Source organism: Ooceraea biroi, chromosome 11 (genome assembly GCF_003672135.1).
Source record: "Ooceraea biroi isolate clonal line C1 chromosome 11, Obir_v5.4, whole genome shotgun sequence".
Taxonomy (NCBI): Eukaryota; Metazoa; Arthropoda; class Insecta; order Hymenoptera; family Formicidae; genus Ooceraea; species Ooceraea biroi.
In genome coordinates, this window is record NC_039516.1 from 12149187 (window position 1) to 12165276 (window position 16090).

The 16090-nt window shown below is 41.1% G+C and overlaps 4 protein-coding genes across 9 annotated transcripts in view; 1 reads left to right on the forward strand and 3 right to left on the reverse strand.

Annotated features, from left to right (window-relative positions):
* The window catches only part of LOC105275229 (WD repeat-containing protein 74), a 3355-nt gene extending 942 nt beyond the window's left edge, over window positions 1–2413 (reverse strand). For 2 of the 4 annotated variants that reach the window (XR_893205.3, XM_011331931.3), the window contains exons 1-8: window positions 1893–2413; window positions 1653–1800; window positions 1470–1565; window positions 1076–1382; window positions 890–987; window positions 606–807; window positions 275–538; window positions 109–166 (exon numbers count right to left, since the gene is read on the reverse strand). Coding sequence is in view for 3 of the 4 variants with exons in the window: in XM_011331931.3 (XP_011330233.1) it covers window positions 109–166; window positions 275–538; window positions 606–807; window positions 890–987; window positions 1076–1382; window positions 1470–1565; window positions 1653–1800; window positions 1893–1950 (1231 nt within the window). In the remaining variant the exon portion in view is untranslated. The remainder of the gene's footprint in view (window positions 1–108; window positions 167–274; window positions 539–605; window positions 808–889; window positions 988–1075; window positions 1383–1469; window positions 1566–1652; window positions 1801–1892) is intronic. The other 2 variants (XM_011331930.3, XM_011331929.3) reach the window with 2 other exon arrangements.
* A 122-nt stretch (window positions 2414–2535) lies between these two features.
* LOC105275234 (D-glucuronyl C5-epimerase B) lies at window positions 2536–6554 on the forward strand. Of its 3 annotated transcripts, XM_011331942.3 has the most exons (7): window positions 2536–2781; window positions 2992–3277; window positions 3426–3573; window positions 3671–3799; window positions 3879–4592; window positions 4701–4888; window positions 4995–6554. In XM_011331942.3, exons 3-7 carry the CDS (start codon window positions 3436–3438, stop codon window positions 5524–5526), a joined length of 1701 nt encoding a protein of 566 aa, XP_011330244.1. In that variant the 5' UTR covers window positions 2536–2781; window positions 2992–3277; window positions 3426–3435; the 3' UTR covers window positions 5527–6554. The 3 variants fall into 3 exon arrangements, with proteins under 3 accessions (XP_011330244.1, XP_011330243.1, XP_011330242.1); XM_011331941.3 differs by having other exon boundaries at window positions 2536–2789; window positions 2992–3573; XM_011331940.3 differs by having other exon boundaries at window positions 2992–3573.
* A 146-nt stretch (window positions 6555–6700) lies between these two features.
* Window positions 6701–9681, reverse strand: LOC105275233 (neurogenic locus notch homolog protein 1). The gene is made up of 7 exons (XM_011331939.3): window positions 9122–9681; window positions 8736–8884; window positions 8520–8651; window positions 8234–8407; window positions 7852–8105; window positions 7511–7733; window positions 6701–7419 (listed from the first exon to the last, which is right to left on the reverse strand). The coding sequence occupies exons 2-7, from the start codon at window positions 8827–8829 to the stop codon at window positions 7049–7051; spliced, it is 1248 nt and encodes a 415-aa protein (XP_011330241.1). The 5' UTR covers window positions 8830–8884; window positions 9122–9681; the 3' UTR covers window positions 6701–7048.
* Window positions 9682–10034: 353 nt separating this feature from the next.
* Window positions 10035–13519, reverse strand: LOC105275232 (polyadenylate-binding protein-interacting protein 1). The gene is made up of 9 exons (XM_011331937.3): window positions 13348–13519; window positions 12845–13212; window positions 12656–12774; window positions 12353–12565; window positions 12103–12282; window positions 11882–11994; window positions 11578–11797; window positions 11111–11502; window positions 10035–10979 (listed from the first exon to the last, which is right to left on the reverse strand). Exons 2-9 carry the CDS (start codon window positions 12975–12977, stop codon window positions 10892–10894), a joined length of 1458 nt encoding a protein of 485 aa, XP_011330239.1. The 5' UTR covers window positions 12978–13212; window positions 13348–13519; the 3' UTR covers window positions 10035–10891.
* Window positions 13520–16090: the final 2571 nt, after the last annotated feature.

Sequence of the window (16090 nt, forward strand, 5' to 3'; positions counted from 1 at the left end):
GGATTCACGATATATATATATATATATATATATATATGTATATATTACTTTAAAAGATTAATTTTATTTACGTAAAATTACGTGAAACATTAACTCTTTTTGCAATACCTTGCTTAATCTCTTTTCTGTTCTTCCTGTTCCTTGTTTTTGTCGAATCTTGGGACCTCTAACATAAGAGAGGAAAAAAAAAGAAATAAGCGTGATAAAAGCACATAGTAGCAATAATGTAAAATAATGACGACGTGTGTAACAAGGTTATCGCGACTCTACTTACATCACGCTCGATCGATGACCGCTCCTCTTGCGTCAGTTTAATGCGTTTCCGTCTTTTATTGAATTCTACGCGCTCACTATCTACCGCTTCCATTTTGTTGAACAGTTCGTCGTATTCTTCTTCGCTGGCCACCTCATTTCCGCAAGATCGCTTGTCGATATTATCGCAATGCAGCTCTACTACTTTCTGTTTATCATCAATTATACTTTCTATGGAGAAATCTGATCTCACTACCAAACACGTCAACTTGGACGTTAAATAAATCTGCGAGGTAAAATAATTACAGATATAGATTCTTTAAATACTCGATTGTTCGAAAAGTGGATGTTACCTTTTTCAAGACTTCTTTCGTGTCGACGTGATGTATTCGTAGATACCTGTCGAGACTAACGCTCGCAACGTATGGATTACTCATGCTACAAGCCACTCCGGTTACACCACCAGCAAATCCCTTATATGTGTTTAGTATAGTGCCCGATTTTCTCAGATCAACGAGATTCATCCGTCCTTTGCCTGAACCTACTATGATATGCCTACAACGGAAGCGCAGCAAGTTGATACAATAACAGTAAAACAAAAAAAAAAGAGAAAATATTTCGAAAATATATGCCTCACCTTTCTGCGGGTGTAATGCACAGGCAAGTTAAAGCTTCGTCTTGAATCGTTGTATTTATCACAGGACGTCTTTGTGCACGCGGATCATACAAGCGTATCTATATACAATATATATATATATATATTTTTGCAGTCGCAGACAGTGTGTGAGAAACTAACTCTGTAGAAAAAAATTAAATTCTTTACATGTCCATATCTACCGGCTGTGACTATTTGTTGAGTTGCCGGTAGGAAGTTCAAGTCTGATATCCAGATAGGTATTCTTAACTCCAACCAATCGTGAGAAAGATTTTTTTCGCTAAATATTAACGTTCGTTTCTCCAGGTCAAACAATTTCAGCCTATTTTCCAATCCCCCAGTTGCTATTATATTCTTCTGCACACGCGAGTGACACATTTTATCTAGATTCTCTCCAGCATTTACCAATATCTCTTCCTTCCCATTAAACGGCCACGAGCTTACCTCACCAGATTTAACAGCTGTTAGGATCGATCTGACAAAATCAATGACAATGACAATGACAATGACAAGTTTTATCATGTAACAATTTCTCGAGTTGTTTTACTCGTAATTAACTTACTCATTGTATCGTGATAGCCCATTTATGCTTCCTTTGCCCGTGTTACAAGGAAATGAGCATGTAAATTCAGAGCTCTCAGAGTCATAAACCTTTATTCTGGAAATCATTCGTTCATTCATGCTTACATTCTACATTAATATCAAACGGAAATAAATGTGCTTTCTAACGAGTAAAATGTATTACCTCTTATCCTCTTTCACACCACATGCGATTAGAACATCTTTTTCATCTTCGTTACTCCACGAAATGGTGGTGATCTGATCGTTTTCTCTTATCGAGACCAAGTCCTGTATATTTTTTATTACATTCGCCTTCTTCTCAATTTTAATTCCTAAAGTTCATCATTGACACAAGAATAAATAAATGAAGCAACTTGTAGGCTATATAACCTAGCTATATAATACTTGTGAAATGTGTAATTACCTTTAAAAACACCCGACTTTCCACCGACGAAAACGTTAAAATTGTCTTTATAGCTCATTATGGACGCACAGAATTACATATATCAAATACAAATTCACGTCAACGACACACTGACACACTGCCACACTGCACGTGTGCACCGTTGCACGTGCGCTGCGAAAAATAAACACTTAATATATAGTGCAATGTTTAGTTATATCAGCTGAAAGTAAGATTATCTCTGACCAACTATCGAGTTGTATTGCTAGTTCACCTTTTTTTCTGTTTATTCAGAAAAAGAAGAAAGAAGCTGAAAAGTGAAAAATCATGGGCCATGTGTCATAGACTAGCTCAACTCACTAACTTTTCGAACAAAACTAGTGGAGACTCGTAGTGGAGGTTTGCGGAATTAATTCTTACAGCTCGTTTGTAATTTTCAACCGCAGTACTTTTATTTCCCTATTAGATATGGCTGATTGAATCGATCAACGGTGTTCATACTCTTACTAGAGGCGCACACTCTGCATCTCTGGGGGTCTATCTCTTCTTCATGGAGTGAAAATGTGAAAAATGAGTAAATTTACTAGAATATTTATAATTTAATTGGTCAACACCTAGTGAATTTGCTCACTTTTCGCATTTTCACTCCGTGAAGAGATACGTAATAGACCCCCTGCAATGAACATTTTATTCAAATGTTCAAAATTTAGTTCAACAAGGAGCCGCTACGAGCCTCTACTGTGTTTTTACTGGGAAATGAGTGATATGAGTGATGCAATTGAATGACGGATCTCTCAGAAGAAGTAATTTTATTTTTAAATAGTGACGCTCAACGACGGATCAAAAAAGCAAATTTTATTTAAACTAGAACTGTTTAACCGTGGATTACAAGAAAGGTTTTAATTTGCAGGTAATAATGTAAGTTAAAGTATAGACTTTTACTTTACATGTTAGAATATTATATGGCAGCTAAAAGTTTATACACATTTTCTCGATATACATTTTTTCTTTTCTCTCTCTCTCTCTCTCTCTCTCTCTCTCTCTCTCTCTCTCTCTCTCGATTTTCGACAAATCGTCACGTGTGCCACGTGGATCGTAACCGCTAATGTAATCTTTGCAGTGATATGCAGTGGTAATGACGATTTCGAAATACTGTCTCGGTACGTTGCACTCGGTGCATCTACGAGGTTTAGCCTTGAACGAAAGGTTCAATGGATAAATGCCTTAAAATTGCAATCAAATGCATTCTGCATTCAAGAATGATAGCCGCACATGTCCCTTTGTGCAAATCCTTTGTAGTTATCAATGTTGGGAATGAGCTGTGGAAATGGGACAATCCTGCTTTTGAGTCGTCTCGTTCGATGTAAAATTGCAAAATGATGAAATGTTTATGACGTTCACTCGCAGTAAGTTTACAGCGACCTCGAGTTAATAAGCACGCTGAAATCACTTGGCTAGTAGCTATCTACGTAGGACAGCTGCTATTACATGGCCCAGTTAGAATATATAGCGATGCATATGTTTATGAAGAGATACGATGTTTGGTATTGATAGGTTTAGTATAATGATGCGATTGAACTTCAAAACAATCTTGCTTATATTGGTTGTCGCAACATTGAGTTCCTTATTCACCTCGTGGAATAATTGTGGAAGCAGCTTATTGTTCCATACTGCAGATTGGAAGACAAAGTATCAGCATAAGGTAAAGCAAATAAAGCAAATGTTCATCATGTTGCGAGTTAGAAAGCGTTATCTCGTGCTTGTAACACGTTTTATTATATACATGGATTATCCCACAGGATCGTGCAAGTACAGAATTGGGATATCAGGAAATAGACTGTCATATAAACGGTGATTATTCGATAGGGTGTCGTAAAGAAGGCGACGAAGTATACGTACCGTTCTCATTCATCCACAAGTACTTTGAGGTCAGTGAAAACAAAGTATTGTAGTCGTCGACGTTGCATTCATAATAATTTGTTTTGTACAACGTTGCACGTGTTGCAGATTTATGGAAAATTAGCTACTTACGATGGCCTGGAAAGATTCGAATGGTTGCACAGCTATTCGAAAATAGTGAATCCCAAGGGAAAATATGATCCACGTGGTGTATTTATGACCTTTGAAAATTACAACGTCGAAGTGAGGGATAGAGTCAAGTGTATCAGTGGCATCGATGGTGTACCGATATCGACACAGTGGGAAAGCCAAGGATATTATTATCCCACGCAGATCGCTCAATTTGGATTATCGCATTATAGCAAAAATTTAACTGAGCCAGAACCACATAGAAAATTAATCGAGGACTCGGATAAAGTTAAACAGAATTGGAACGTTCCTCAGGGATCAATTATCACTAGGGTATACGACGAGCAAGTTAATAGTTACGTTTTGAAATTTGCGACGCCCGAAACCAGTAGCTCTGGGATTTCTTTACAATTGGATCACGTGTTGGATTTTGTCCTGAAATGGGATCTCAATATCAAAGACAATGGAAGTATCACGATCACGCTGCAGTCGAGAGAAAAGAAAGAGACGTATTATCTTCACTATGTTACGAGCAATACGGTGTTACATAATTATAACGATCACGTGTATTATGGAATCGGCCAAGTTAGTCATCAGTGGAGACGTCTGACTAGAGATCTTGTAGTTGACTTACAAAAAGGTCTTTATTTGAATGACAAGAGCAGAAAGAAGTTACCTCGATCGAAATTAAAGGTAACCACACACGTGGTGGTCGTGGATATTTTATCTCTCCAATGTCCAATATCCAATCTAATGAATGTAACATTCAAATGATTTATAAGCGAATCGCCACTATTGCAGGTAGTACGGATTACTTTGTACGGTTCTGGTATGATCGACAATATGACATTATCAACCAGTGAACATATGGAACAATTTTATGATGCAGCGAGATGGTTCGTCGCTAATCAAAACATCACCTCGGGTGGTTGGCCGAATCCAGTCAGAAGAAAAGTAGCACCTGGAATGGCTGTCCTCGAACCTGGGTGGTACGTTTATTTTGTAGCAAAAAATATATATATATATATATGTATGGTATCTTCAAAAGCCGATCCGCAGATTGCAAATTCTGAAAGGAGAAATTTATGTTTGCAGGTACTCGAGCATGGGTCAGGGTCACGCGATATCGGTATTAGCGCGCGCGTATTACCATTCCGGGGAGGCAAAATACTTACAAGCCGCTATTAGGAGCTTGCGACCCTTCAGACTGTCCTCGATTAAAGGAGGTGTAGCTGCGCTGTTCTTAGGCAAATATGTTTGGTACGAGGAATATCCTACGACTCCTTCTTCTTTTATATTAAATGGCTTCATTTATTCGCTTATTGGCCTGTACGACTTGAAGAGTATAGCAACGGGTAAAGACGCGGAGGAAGCATCCAGACTCTTCAATCAGGGTATGACATCGCTAAAGAATATGTTAACGTTGTACGATACTGGTTCAGGTACTACGTACGATTTGCGTCATTTTACGTTAAAGACGGCGCCAAACTTGGCTAGGTGGGATTATCATTCTACTCACGTCAATCAACTTCTTCTTCTCAATTCCATAGATAACGATCCTATTTTTATCACGACAGCTGAAAGGTGGATAGGCTATATGAATGGCAAAAGAGCAGCGCATAATTAATCGCTGATTTCAATTATATCATCGCTTCTCTCTTTGTTATTTATTTCTCCACTATTGTTATATATATTTCCTCTATTTTTGTTTTCTCATGTAAATTTGTTGTTGTTTTTACCTACACCAGATACCAGATGTACATGTACGTCGTCATATTTTCGTCGTTGTAACGAGATCCTACAATCATTTTTGTACAATATAATTTTTATTTTGTGCATACATGTCGAAATGGTAGTCACGCGATCAAAGCGAATGTATAATTAGTTTTGATATTATTTATTAAGCTAACATATCCTATTGATATTGTTATGAGAAGCGAAATAACCGTAACAATATAGAGAGTTCCGAATGTACTTGTAAATTAGCCATTCGTAGCAGTTGAAGCAACTGAAGCCTTCTGGTTAAAAATCATATAACGGTGCTGCCACTAATTATAGCGATCAATATGTAGCGTGATTGTACGCGACTCACCTAGCAATCACGATACATTTAATAAGCACAAATTCGGCGTACTGTCAGAGCAGACTGACAGCAGATATTGTCATCATATTGATGCTATTTATTGAAGCTTGTGGACATAACGTTACATGGCCAGAATCAAGTTAAATCTGCCAAACGTAATGTAAACGTAAATAAACACTGTAGATTTCTCTCAGTTTTTATAAACAATCTGCTACTGTTAAACGATCTGCTGTTAAAACGCATCGGACAGACGCTGCCACCGATTATAGTGATATTTTGCTGATGGATTGCTAGATTTCTGTCAGCATTCTGTCGATCGAACAATGTTGCATGACAAGCATCGACGAGATTTGTAGCAGATATTTCGCAATCTCTCCCCTCAACAGATTTTACTGCCAGGGTAATTGTAATACAAGAAAGATTGTAATTATTTATTTTTTAATAGTAACATTAGGACAAGTGACTTTTCTCTAAGGAACTCACCTAGTTTTGCAATAATTGATTTACGCTACATCTACACACTAAACGCGTAACGTTAGATTTATTTATTCAATAAAAATGATTGTTTCAGTTGTTGTGTGTGCAACGCATAATTATAAATAATTTGGATTTCTTCTTTTCAAGTAATATATATATATAATCTGGCAAAAAGATTTGCACACGTGAAACGAGGATAGGCAAGAAAAAGTGGATGGATCAGGGGGCAAGCAAGAACGTGTCCTGTTACGTGTATTTATTTCCGTTATCAAGACAATCTAAAAGAACGAGACGCGCGACCAGTCGCAGCTTGTAAAGAGATGTCGAACTTTGCTACGAATGGAAGGAGCAGCATTAGAGCAAAAGATAGTACGGTTTACGGCTTCGTTGTTACCACTCGCGTAAAAAATAAGCGATACGTTTCACGCGCAGAAATCGTTTTTCGCAGAAATGTGCGGAAATATTAAGTGTAAATACAATATGTAAATACAGCATGTAAATACAGCATGTAAATTAGCGTGAAACGTGGAAAGTTGAGAAATTGAAAGGTCGAGTCGAGTAGCCTTAAAAGCGAAATTGGTTTCGTTGACTAGTAGTAGCGGTAACGATAGGCACGTCCGTAATTGTATACCGATTTGCTCTCGATTGGATTACAGGTGTACAGGGCGTCGCCTCTGGTCCCTTGCGGACACGTGCAGACCGCTATGTGATGTCGGGGCGTGCACGTGGCACTCGGGCCGCACTCGCGACCGGTACACGGGTTCCTGCACGTAAAGTCGATGCACGCTCGATTGTCCGGGCATTCGTTGTCGGTGAAACACTCGCCGCGCTGGCAACCCACCAAAGCGTTGCCGATGTAACCGGTGGGACATGTACAGACCGGTCTCTCTTTACCGGTATTGTCGTGGCCCGGAGTACAAATCGCATTCGTACCACAGGGATTCGGTTCGCAGAGGTCACCTGAAAGCACGTGTAAAGCGTCGTTAAAGCAGCTTCTTTCTTTTTCCTCTTTTTCTTTCGTTTCGAAATTCGGAATTATATCATTGCTCACGTGGTTCAAACAGTCTGCAACTGACGAAAGGATTGCCAGTCATGTGCTTCGGGCAACTGCAAACGGGAGTGATGCCGCGTAGGTTGCAGTCGGCGTTTACTCCGCAAACGCCGTCGCACGGATTCACGCATTTCTGATAGAGGCAGGCGGGTTTGCCCAGCGGACATTCCGAGTGGGTGGTGCACTCCGGTCGACACGCGACGTACGGATTTCCCAGCCATGTCTGAAACGAGAAATCGTTCCCACCACTCTATTTCGTCTATTTCGTCAGAGGCAATCTAAGTCTCGTACAGTTTGCGCTCTCGCGCCGTAATTCCAAGGATAAAGCGGAGGCGTCTTACTTTCGGGCAGCTGCACGTTGCTTGATGATTAACGACTTGGCATTCCGCGTTCTCGCCACATTTGCAGGGGCTCTCGCACCTGAACGACGACGAGCACGCGAGATGATGGGAGCACTCACTGTCACTTTCGCACTCGTGTCGGCATCCAGCCAACGGCGAGCCTCTGTAGCCCGGTAAACAAGTGCAGACTGGTACTTGATTGATCACCTCGCACTGGGTATTCTCTCCGCACGGGCTGGGTTTGCAAGCGGCTTCTACATTACATCGATATTCGATATCCGATATCTTAATCAAGGCAAGAGGGTCCAACATACAAACGCGTTTTTCTTCAAAGACTTGAAAAACGTTTGTCTCTTGAAGAGAGAAGCAGAGTTTTACGTACGAGGATCCGCGATGTGGCAACCTGAGAATGGATCGCCAACGTGTCCTGGCAAGCACTCGCAGGTACCTATGTGATTTCTCGTCTGGCAGTTTGCGTTCGCACCACATAGACCGACGCAGGGATCGACGCATCTGTTGTTCGTGCATACTCTGTTGTACGGACAGTCGTCGTTAACTAAAACGCCAAAGAGAAATAAAAATAATAAGTAATTTGTAATTTGCAGTTTAGTTGAGACGAGGGATTAGTGATATCTCGGGAGAACAGTGATATTCGGAGGTCCACTCACTCAGACATTCGACCCGCACGCATCTCGCGAGTGGATCTCCCATATGCAGATTCAAGCACGAGCATACCGGCCGTCCTTCGCTCATTGTACATCTCGCGTTCACTCCGCATGTCGCATAACTGTCGCAGCCGCCTGCGTACATAATAACGCGTGCATAAATCGAGAATGATTCACATTAAACGTTTCAGTTTTGCGTAATGGGAAAACAGGACTTACCAGATGCGATTATTCGCGATTGTATGTATCGACTACCGTTGACCACTACGACCAACAGAGGCAAGAGTAAGATTGCACCTCGCGAATAACGCATTTTCCCTTGTGACTTGACTCGATCTTTCCGACGCGACGCGACGGTAATAATGATCCTGACGATAAAGACGAAGGAGGAATTAATGCAACTTTAAGATGTAAAGGAAAATCCAAATACTAAGAATAAAGATGTACAATAACAGCACGAGTCGACTTGCGTTACAAACATATTTTTCTTGCAACAAATACCTCGTTTCTTTGTATAAAAAATAGGCAAATCGTGCTGTAGTTGCATTATTCCAGACTCGAAATTGTCATTTTGTTATACAATATTAAACAATAAAACAATTCACCTTCTCTTATACCACTTGCAACCTTACTGCGGTAGAGCCGCGACTAACTGATTTACTCGTCGATCACGGAGATGATGAAGGTGCGGAAGGACAATTTGATCCCACCATGCACGACCTTCAAATTTCCCACTTGAAATCGCCTACGCACGACCCTGATTATTTCTCAAGGTGCTCGATCAACTTCGCTTACATATTTATAACGCGTTTGTATGCACGGCCATAAACGTATAATTTGAAATTTCTGAAAAAACGTATGTTGGTGTGCCACAAAGTGGATCTTCCTCTTTGACTCGCAATTTCTTGGCATACGACATTCCATATACGCTGACAACACAATACGTCACTCCAAACAGGCATGAGTAATCACGCTGCAGCTTCCTATTTGGAGTCGTACGACTCCGATGAATCCGCTTGCGCGCCAAAGATGGACCTCTATGCGTGTGTGTTTGATGCTAGCTACGCGACGTGATTCGAGTAAACTGTAGCATGAATTTAACGCTTGACTGCAAATATGATACGGTATGTTCTTTCTCTGCTCAACAGCTTCTTAGTCGTCACATTTTGTAAAATTTGTAATCGCGCTGATCGAGAATGCACAAAGTGGACAAAGTAGGCTAGAGACGTGCGTCACATATGCAAATGTTGTGAATAAAATGCTGAGATAATGAGTCGATATCATTGTTTAGTAATCATCTCCGTTTTATTATATGTGTTATGATTCGTATCTTAATTTCAAAGACATTTATTTGCGTGTTTAAATTCTTTCATTGATGCTCATTAATGTCAATCTTGATGAACGCTGATTTATTCCAAAAAGGGAGACTATTTCAAAGTAATTTCGTGAAGAAATGTTGCTTCAGAATCTCAGTAGCTCAGCGTTACGTATGCTTGCAAAATTAAATGTACAAACAAGTATTATAAAATCGACATTATGTATTTAAGAAACTGTTTAAATACACGCACGCGCATATATATATATATATATATATATGTTTAAATAAAACAAAATATATAGTAGCAATCATACGGAACATTTATCTATATACATGATGATCCATCAGAAAACGAAATAGCCAAATAATTCTTCAAATTTAAATATATGTCAAACAGAATATACCTTGAAAAAGATTCTAGAGATATCTCTCCAAGCATCCAACTTAATGACAGTATCAGAAAGTTATAAAGACATGGCGAAAGCTGAAAAAATGAATCTTAAGATTCCTTCTTGTAAAATGGCTGTAAAATGGAAATTTACATAAGCATGACTGTATCTTCAAGTGCAAGTTATTCAGTGCAAGGTATCTCGTTTCAGTCGTTTCTGATAGATCACGTGCCACGTGCCACATATATATCATATATGCTATACACACGCTGTATGTAATCTCGTTATTGCTATCGTGTCTATACATGACGAACATGACAAGTTGAAAATTACTCGCGTTTGCGTGTGTTTGCTCTGTTCGCTCTAATGGTATTCGCATAGAGACTACGTACATAATAAATATATTTTATCTCTTTTAGTGGAAATATCCTCGTATTTAACTCTCGTAGCGTCATTGCTTTGCGTCGCTGAATCCAATTTTAAAACAATGAAATTATTAGTGATAGTGATATTGCATAGGGTGCAAAGTACTATGCGTATCATAATTACTATGAAATTAAATAAAAAGATTACATATTTATATATAGCGAGATATTTGAACCACTACACATTGTCACATTGTCCGTATGAGATTATAGTCCATAGATATCCCAGTTTGCCTTGGTCTTTTATTTCGACTTGTCTTTTAAAAACTCTTCATAAGCAGTTGCAATTTCGTCGTCGTAATTGTCGTCCACAGAAGTGTCTTCAGACGTTCTGTGCAATTACAACAATATATTAATATAATATATTAATATAATATATTAATATAATATAGCAATATCGCAGCAATACCATTAATATCTCGTGATAGCGTATATGAAAATTTCACTTTCATTCAAACTTACTCTTGATCATCTGGCTCTACCCTTATGTGATCTTGAAGAAACTGACTTTCTTCCGCGGATAAAATTTCGCCATCAGGACCGTACATTACTGGTAGATTGAGCGAGTGGTCTACTTGACGGGCTAGTGCAATGCCCGTTTCAGAGAAATCACGTGTGGATGCGCTTGGTTGCTCCGACTGTTGTTGAACGTCACTCGACGATACGTTATTCGTCTCAGAGGAGGTACACCTAGCACTTCTTCCCCAATCCTTCCGTAATTCGTGGACACTGTTTACCATATTGCCTACATGCGTGTCAACTTGTCCATTATTCACCAGTTCCGTTAATGCACGCATCATATTTTCCATTTCTTCTTTCCTGTGCTCGTCCTTTTCCAATATACGGCCTGCCAGCTGCGATACGTGCAGTCGGATGAATCCGAGACTCAAGAAGGATCACCGTGTAATCATTCGTGGGATGTGACTTACCTTGAGCGCTTGGCATATATGTTTTACCGAGTTTGACGCTGGTTTTAGCAATACTTTACTGATAAACCGTACCAAAAGTTCTCCTATAAGAAAAGCGTAAGGTTCATCCATCTGAGCGACCAACTCGGATAAAAACAGTATCAGTCCATTGCACTTCTTTTGGTCGCGTTGACCCTCGTTCTGCCAATTCAGTTCTTGTAATCGAGTCTTAAGCTTACATCTAACAATCCGTAACAATATATCGTTAATGACGATAACAAGTCGACGACTCGAAATCATTTTCAGATGAAACATTTGGACTTACTGATAATACAACATCTCCCTGTACATCACTCTATCTGTGACCGTTTTTGCGCTAGTATCGAGATACTTGCAGAACCGGGCTCCATTGTATAAAAAATTACTTTCAGTCATAGCCTGCAATCAAGGATAACGATAGTCTATACGACACACCGATCGTCAACTGGAGTCAGTGTGCACGTTCGTTGATTCTCGTTGATAAAAAATCAATTTTTGTTCCTTTACCGATTCCATTACGGTTGCTATAACTTGCTGGCAACGCACATTTTCGTCCAATCTAAGTCTGTTCACGAATGGCGGGACCAAGATAGTAAATTCAGCAGGACTCATGATTAAAGTCTTGATGATACTTTCCAAATGTTTAAAAATCTCGTAATTGTAAGCTTCTTCTTCTTCGTTCCCCTCCTTTTTCCAATGAAAATATTAACGACACGTAGGACAATCTCCTATGGTGAAAAGAGCACAGTCGTGTTACCTTGTTGTTGTCCCAATAATCTTGGCTTTCACTATTGTAGTCGTCGTAATGATCGTAATTTGCAATCTCCGAGTGTTGTTGCGCGTTGTATTGCTGAGCGGCATCTTGGCAAACGTGATTTTCCATTAGGATTTGAGAAACATATACATTTGGTGGTGTTTCACGAGCGATTCTGATTCGATCTTGTACAGAGCTCTTTGGAATCGTGAATTGCTATGGACAAACCGTTAGATCGAGAGAGTTATCAATGCGATCGTATAGTTTGACAATATTTCATTCGACGCTGTAACGCGAATCGCTTACCGGGATCTGTGATGAAGACTGTAACTGTTGTATGTATCTTGGGACAAATTCTGCCGCTTGTGGTGACAACAAGGACTTTTTCTCTTCCAGACTGTCGGCATTTAATGAGGAAACGGATCCTATGTACATACAAAAAGTATCTTGACAGTGCCTTGATTCTCAGGAAATTTGCAGTTGTTGTCAACTAACCTGCGCTAGAATGATTACTGGATGCAGCATGAGGTCGCCTGAGTTCTTTGCTGTCGTGCTGTAACCACGCGCGACTTCCACGGCCTACGCCCTGTTTCGCCGGCTCTTGTTTGTCCCTTTCGAGAGGATCCATCCTCTCCACAGAGCTGTCGCAGAGCTGTCGCAGAGCTGTCGGCCTGCCGAGAGGAAGACTCGGTTCAATCGAAATCGGGCGATATCGCTCTCAATGTCTCGTGACAACTCGAGATCACGCTCGTCCACGTCTCGTCTGCCTCTTCCTCTTTCTCTCGATCGCACTTTATTTCTCTTTGTCGACACCGCAATAATGTACGGGATATATTCGTTGTCGTCGCACCAATTTCTTAGCACTTGAAATAAAATAGATATTTTCAAGAAAGAGAGAAAATGAGAAAGAATGATAGTCGAGTTCGACTAGTTCCCGTAAATTCTCTTCTTTTCAATATCGTTTCAGATCTATCCGTGAATTAAATCGAATGTACTACCTTGGCAATAAAAATTTCCGCGATTCACAGAGTTGAGCCGTCCTATGCGAAAATAAAGCCCGCTTTGATCCTACGTGAATTCGTATCATTTGAAAATAAAACCACTCCTTCCCCCTCGTACTCCGCGATCCGCCGTTAAATCAGGTTACTATCTTATTTTTCTGTCAAAAACAACGAGGACTCGTAGCGGAGTTTCGTGGAATGAACTCTCGATAATTTGCGCGCAAACACGGGGCTGTGGCGACATCTGTCAGAATGTTCGAAACTACCTAGCCGGGTTTAACTCAACGTCCGCAGCTCTGCAACTCGCTCGATAAGTGTCAGCGCCTGTAGAATAGCAACCCTGCTGGCGAGTAAAAAAACTTGGTTCCAAACTCTGCCGCTACGAGACTCCGTAGAACGAGATAACAACCAACAACGAGTCGACGTCACTCGGCTGCTCGGCATCCAGTCAGAGACGGAGTTTTCCCGAATTTTCTCACGTGTTACAACTTGCGGATTAAACAAAACTTTGATCTTCAAATAGGGGCGACTTGAAAGATTAATAAACCTGCGTTCTGTAGTGCATGTAGCAAAACCGTATTCCTTGTTTCCCGAATCTTCTTTAAAGCTCGTGTACATTTCTGCAGCAATGTCGTTCACCGACGAAACGTAATTGTAGAATTTGCATATTTTCACGAGCGCTTTGATCGTGAACGTTACCATTTCGTGGATATACACACTCGAGTACCAATGAGATCGTACACGAGAAACGAGCGCAAACGAGCGTTTGAGCGATATAGAATAGCCAGAATTGTCATTAAGCCCCGTGGATGGTTTCCCATCGGGACCCGTGGGATTTCCCGGCTGCGTACCACGTACACACGAGGGTGTGTGCGCGCGTGCGTGTGTGTAGCACGTGTGTCGCTGTGCCTCGATTCCCCTGATTCTTATATCGATCCGACAGATCTGATATCATCCAGCGTTATCCCTTGGGCTCTCACTCATCTGCCGACAAAAGAGCATCTGTGCGAGCCGATCCGTAATGCTCTCGCAACCTGTTCACAAGTAGCTTGCCCTACGCACAGCATGAATTCATTATCAGTCTAGTATAAACATATTGCCCGTATGAATGGGGGTGCCGTCAGTCAAGGAACGAGCAGAGCTGCGTTTTTGACCCCGAGACTAAGTTTACGGTGTCATCTTCCGTCCGTGAGTAACACGCGGTGGTAATGATGACGGATGTGACGAGAAAGCATTGAACGCGCGCGTTTACGATGCAATAGATCGTTGTCGCAACTTGTACAATTCTCCAAGTGATAGTGCAATGAATCGGCTGTGGAGACGCAGTTATTTTTATCGTAGGCTTCAACCTTGCTGCACCTGTACGCGCGTGTAGCGCACGTGTGTGGTCAATCCCGACTCTTGACTGTGTATGCAGGACTGCGGTGGCAGGTGACGGCGTGTTGTGAGCTGCATAATGAATAATGCGAAAGCCGAACCACAAGCCGTTCCTGTCCTTCCACTTGGCTGACTGAATGACAGCCAGTCTAGGAAAAACCACTGATTGGCTGTACATACCCCCGGCTCTCGTGCTTGTCACATCTCGCGTGTGTGTCTGTGTCTGTGTCTACCTGCGATCGAAATCAAGCTGCACGGCGAGACTTGATTTTCGTATTTCTGGGACACGCTATCGGAGGGCGAATTCGACGATGGGTGGTTTTGCGAGTTGCCGTTTCGCCAACGCTTGCACGTGGAAATGTCGTCCGATTCACCGGAGCTTGCATCGACAATTAGCTGTGACGCGTACATACGTGCGTCAATGGAGCCGCGAGCGTAACATTTTCAATGTTTCGTCTTAAGAAACATCACCGCTTTTACGGAGCTTTCGCGCGAGTTTCAGGTCGACCGTGTCCGATCGGAGAGGGTGCGAAAGCGCTGGGATTTTACGAGCTGATCCCACTCGATCTACTAGTGGTAGCACTCGAAAGACATCTCTAATGGGAACGAGCTCGCGGGACGAGCTACCCCTTCGTCCTGAATTGAAGCAGTTTTTTTTTCTTTTCCTTTTTAATAATGTAAAAAAACGGTTGTACATTTATCGATATCTTTTGCTTGGAAATATGCGAGATGAGATGACAATATCACATTGCGGATCCAATAATGAGGTACGCCATTTTTGATATCCATCTCGATCGTCACTTTGACAATAGATAAAAGTGATTCTCCGGGAAGGTTTCGCGCAAAAGTCTTCTTCCGGATCTGCATACCATCGCGCTCTCCGTTTCCTAGAACACTCCTTGCACGCAAATTGGGGTCAACGTGAATACTTAATGCGAAACTGTGGTCGAGCAGGAGTCAAGGTGCAGTGATGGGAGGCAGAGAGGAAAAGGCCGTTTGCCGTTCGCCCGGCGTGCCAACTTAGTTAGGCTGTCTAATCAAACGACTTCACACGGTACATCAGCGACGATGTATGCAAAACGGTTTCTCTCGTTTGCGAGAACGATGCAGGTTTTTTTCTGAAAATCATTGATCCGACAGGATATTCGACTTATCGATGGAACGAACAACAAAGTTTCCTTTTAGAGATTAAGTACGTCGGAACGTAATGTCGGAAAGATTAAATTAGTCATTATCTTTTTCTTGAATTTCGTTCACGTTTCTATTATTCTTGTCAAACGATACGACGACGCGACGTTATGAGATTGTTATTAATATTTATCCTAGGATTGGGTACATGCGAATAGACGCGCTACGTATTCTA

Coding starts and splice junctions, on each gene's coding strand:
- LOC105275232 (XM_011331937.3), bottom strand. CDS start 12,977: ATGGATCCTCTCGAAAGGGACAAACAAGAGCCGGCGAAACAGGGCGTA. Junction 11,798..11,881: donor AGGGAGATGTTGTATTATCA/GTAAGTCCAAAT, acceptor ACGGATTGTTAG/ATGTAAGCTTAAGACTCGAT. Junction 10,980..11,110: donor GTAGAGCCAGATGATCAAGA/GTAAGTTTGAAT, acceptor GTAATTGCACAG/AACGTCTGAAGACACTTCTG.
- LOC105275233 (XM_011331939.3), bottom strand. CDS start 8,829: ATGCGTTATTCGCGAGGTGCAATCTTACTCTTGCCTCTGTTGGTCGTA. Junction 8,106..8,233: donor TTGCCACATCGCGGATCCTC/GTACGTAAAACT, acceptor GATGTAATGTAG/AAGCCGCTTGCAAACCCAGC. Junction 7,734..7,851: donor CAACGTGCAGCTGCCCGAAA/GTAAGACGCCTC, acceptor TTCTCGTTTCAG/ACATGGCTGGGAAATCCGTA.
- LOC105275234 (XM_011331941.3), top strand. CDS start 3,409: ATGTTTGGTATTGATAGGTTTAGTATAATGATGCGATTGAACTTCAAA. Junction 3,574..3,670: donor AGACAAAGTATCAGCATAAG/GTAAAGCAAATA, acceptor ATTATCCCACAG/GATCGTGCAAGTACAGAATT. Junction 4,889..4,994: donor GCTGTCCTCGAACCTGGGTG/GTACGTTTATTT, acceptor TTATGTTTGCAG/GTACTCGAGCATGGGTCAGG.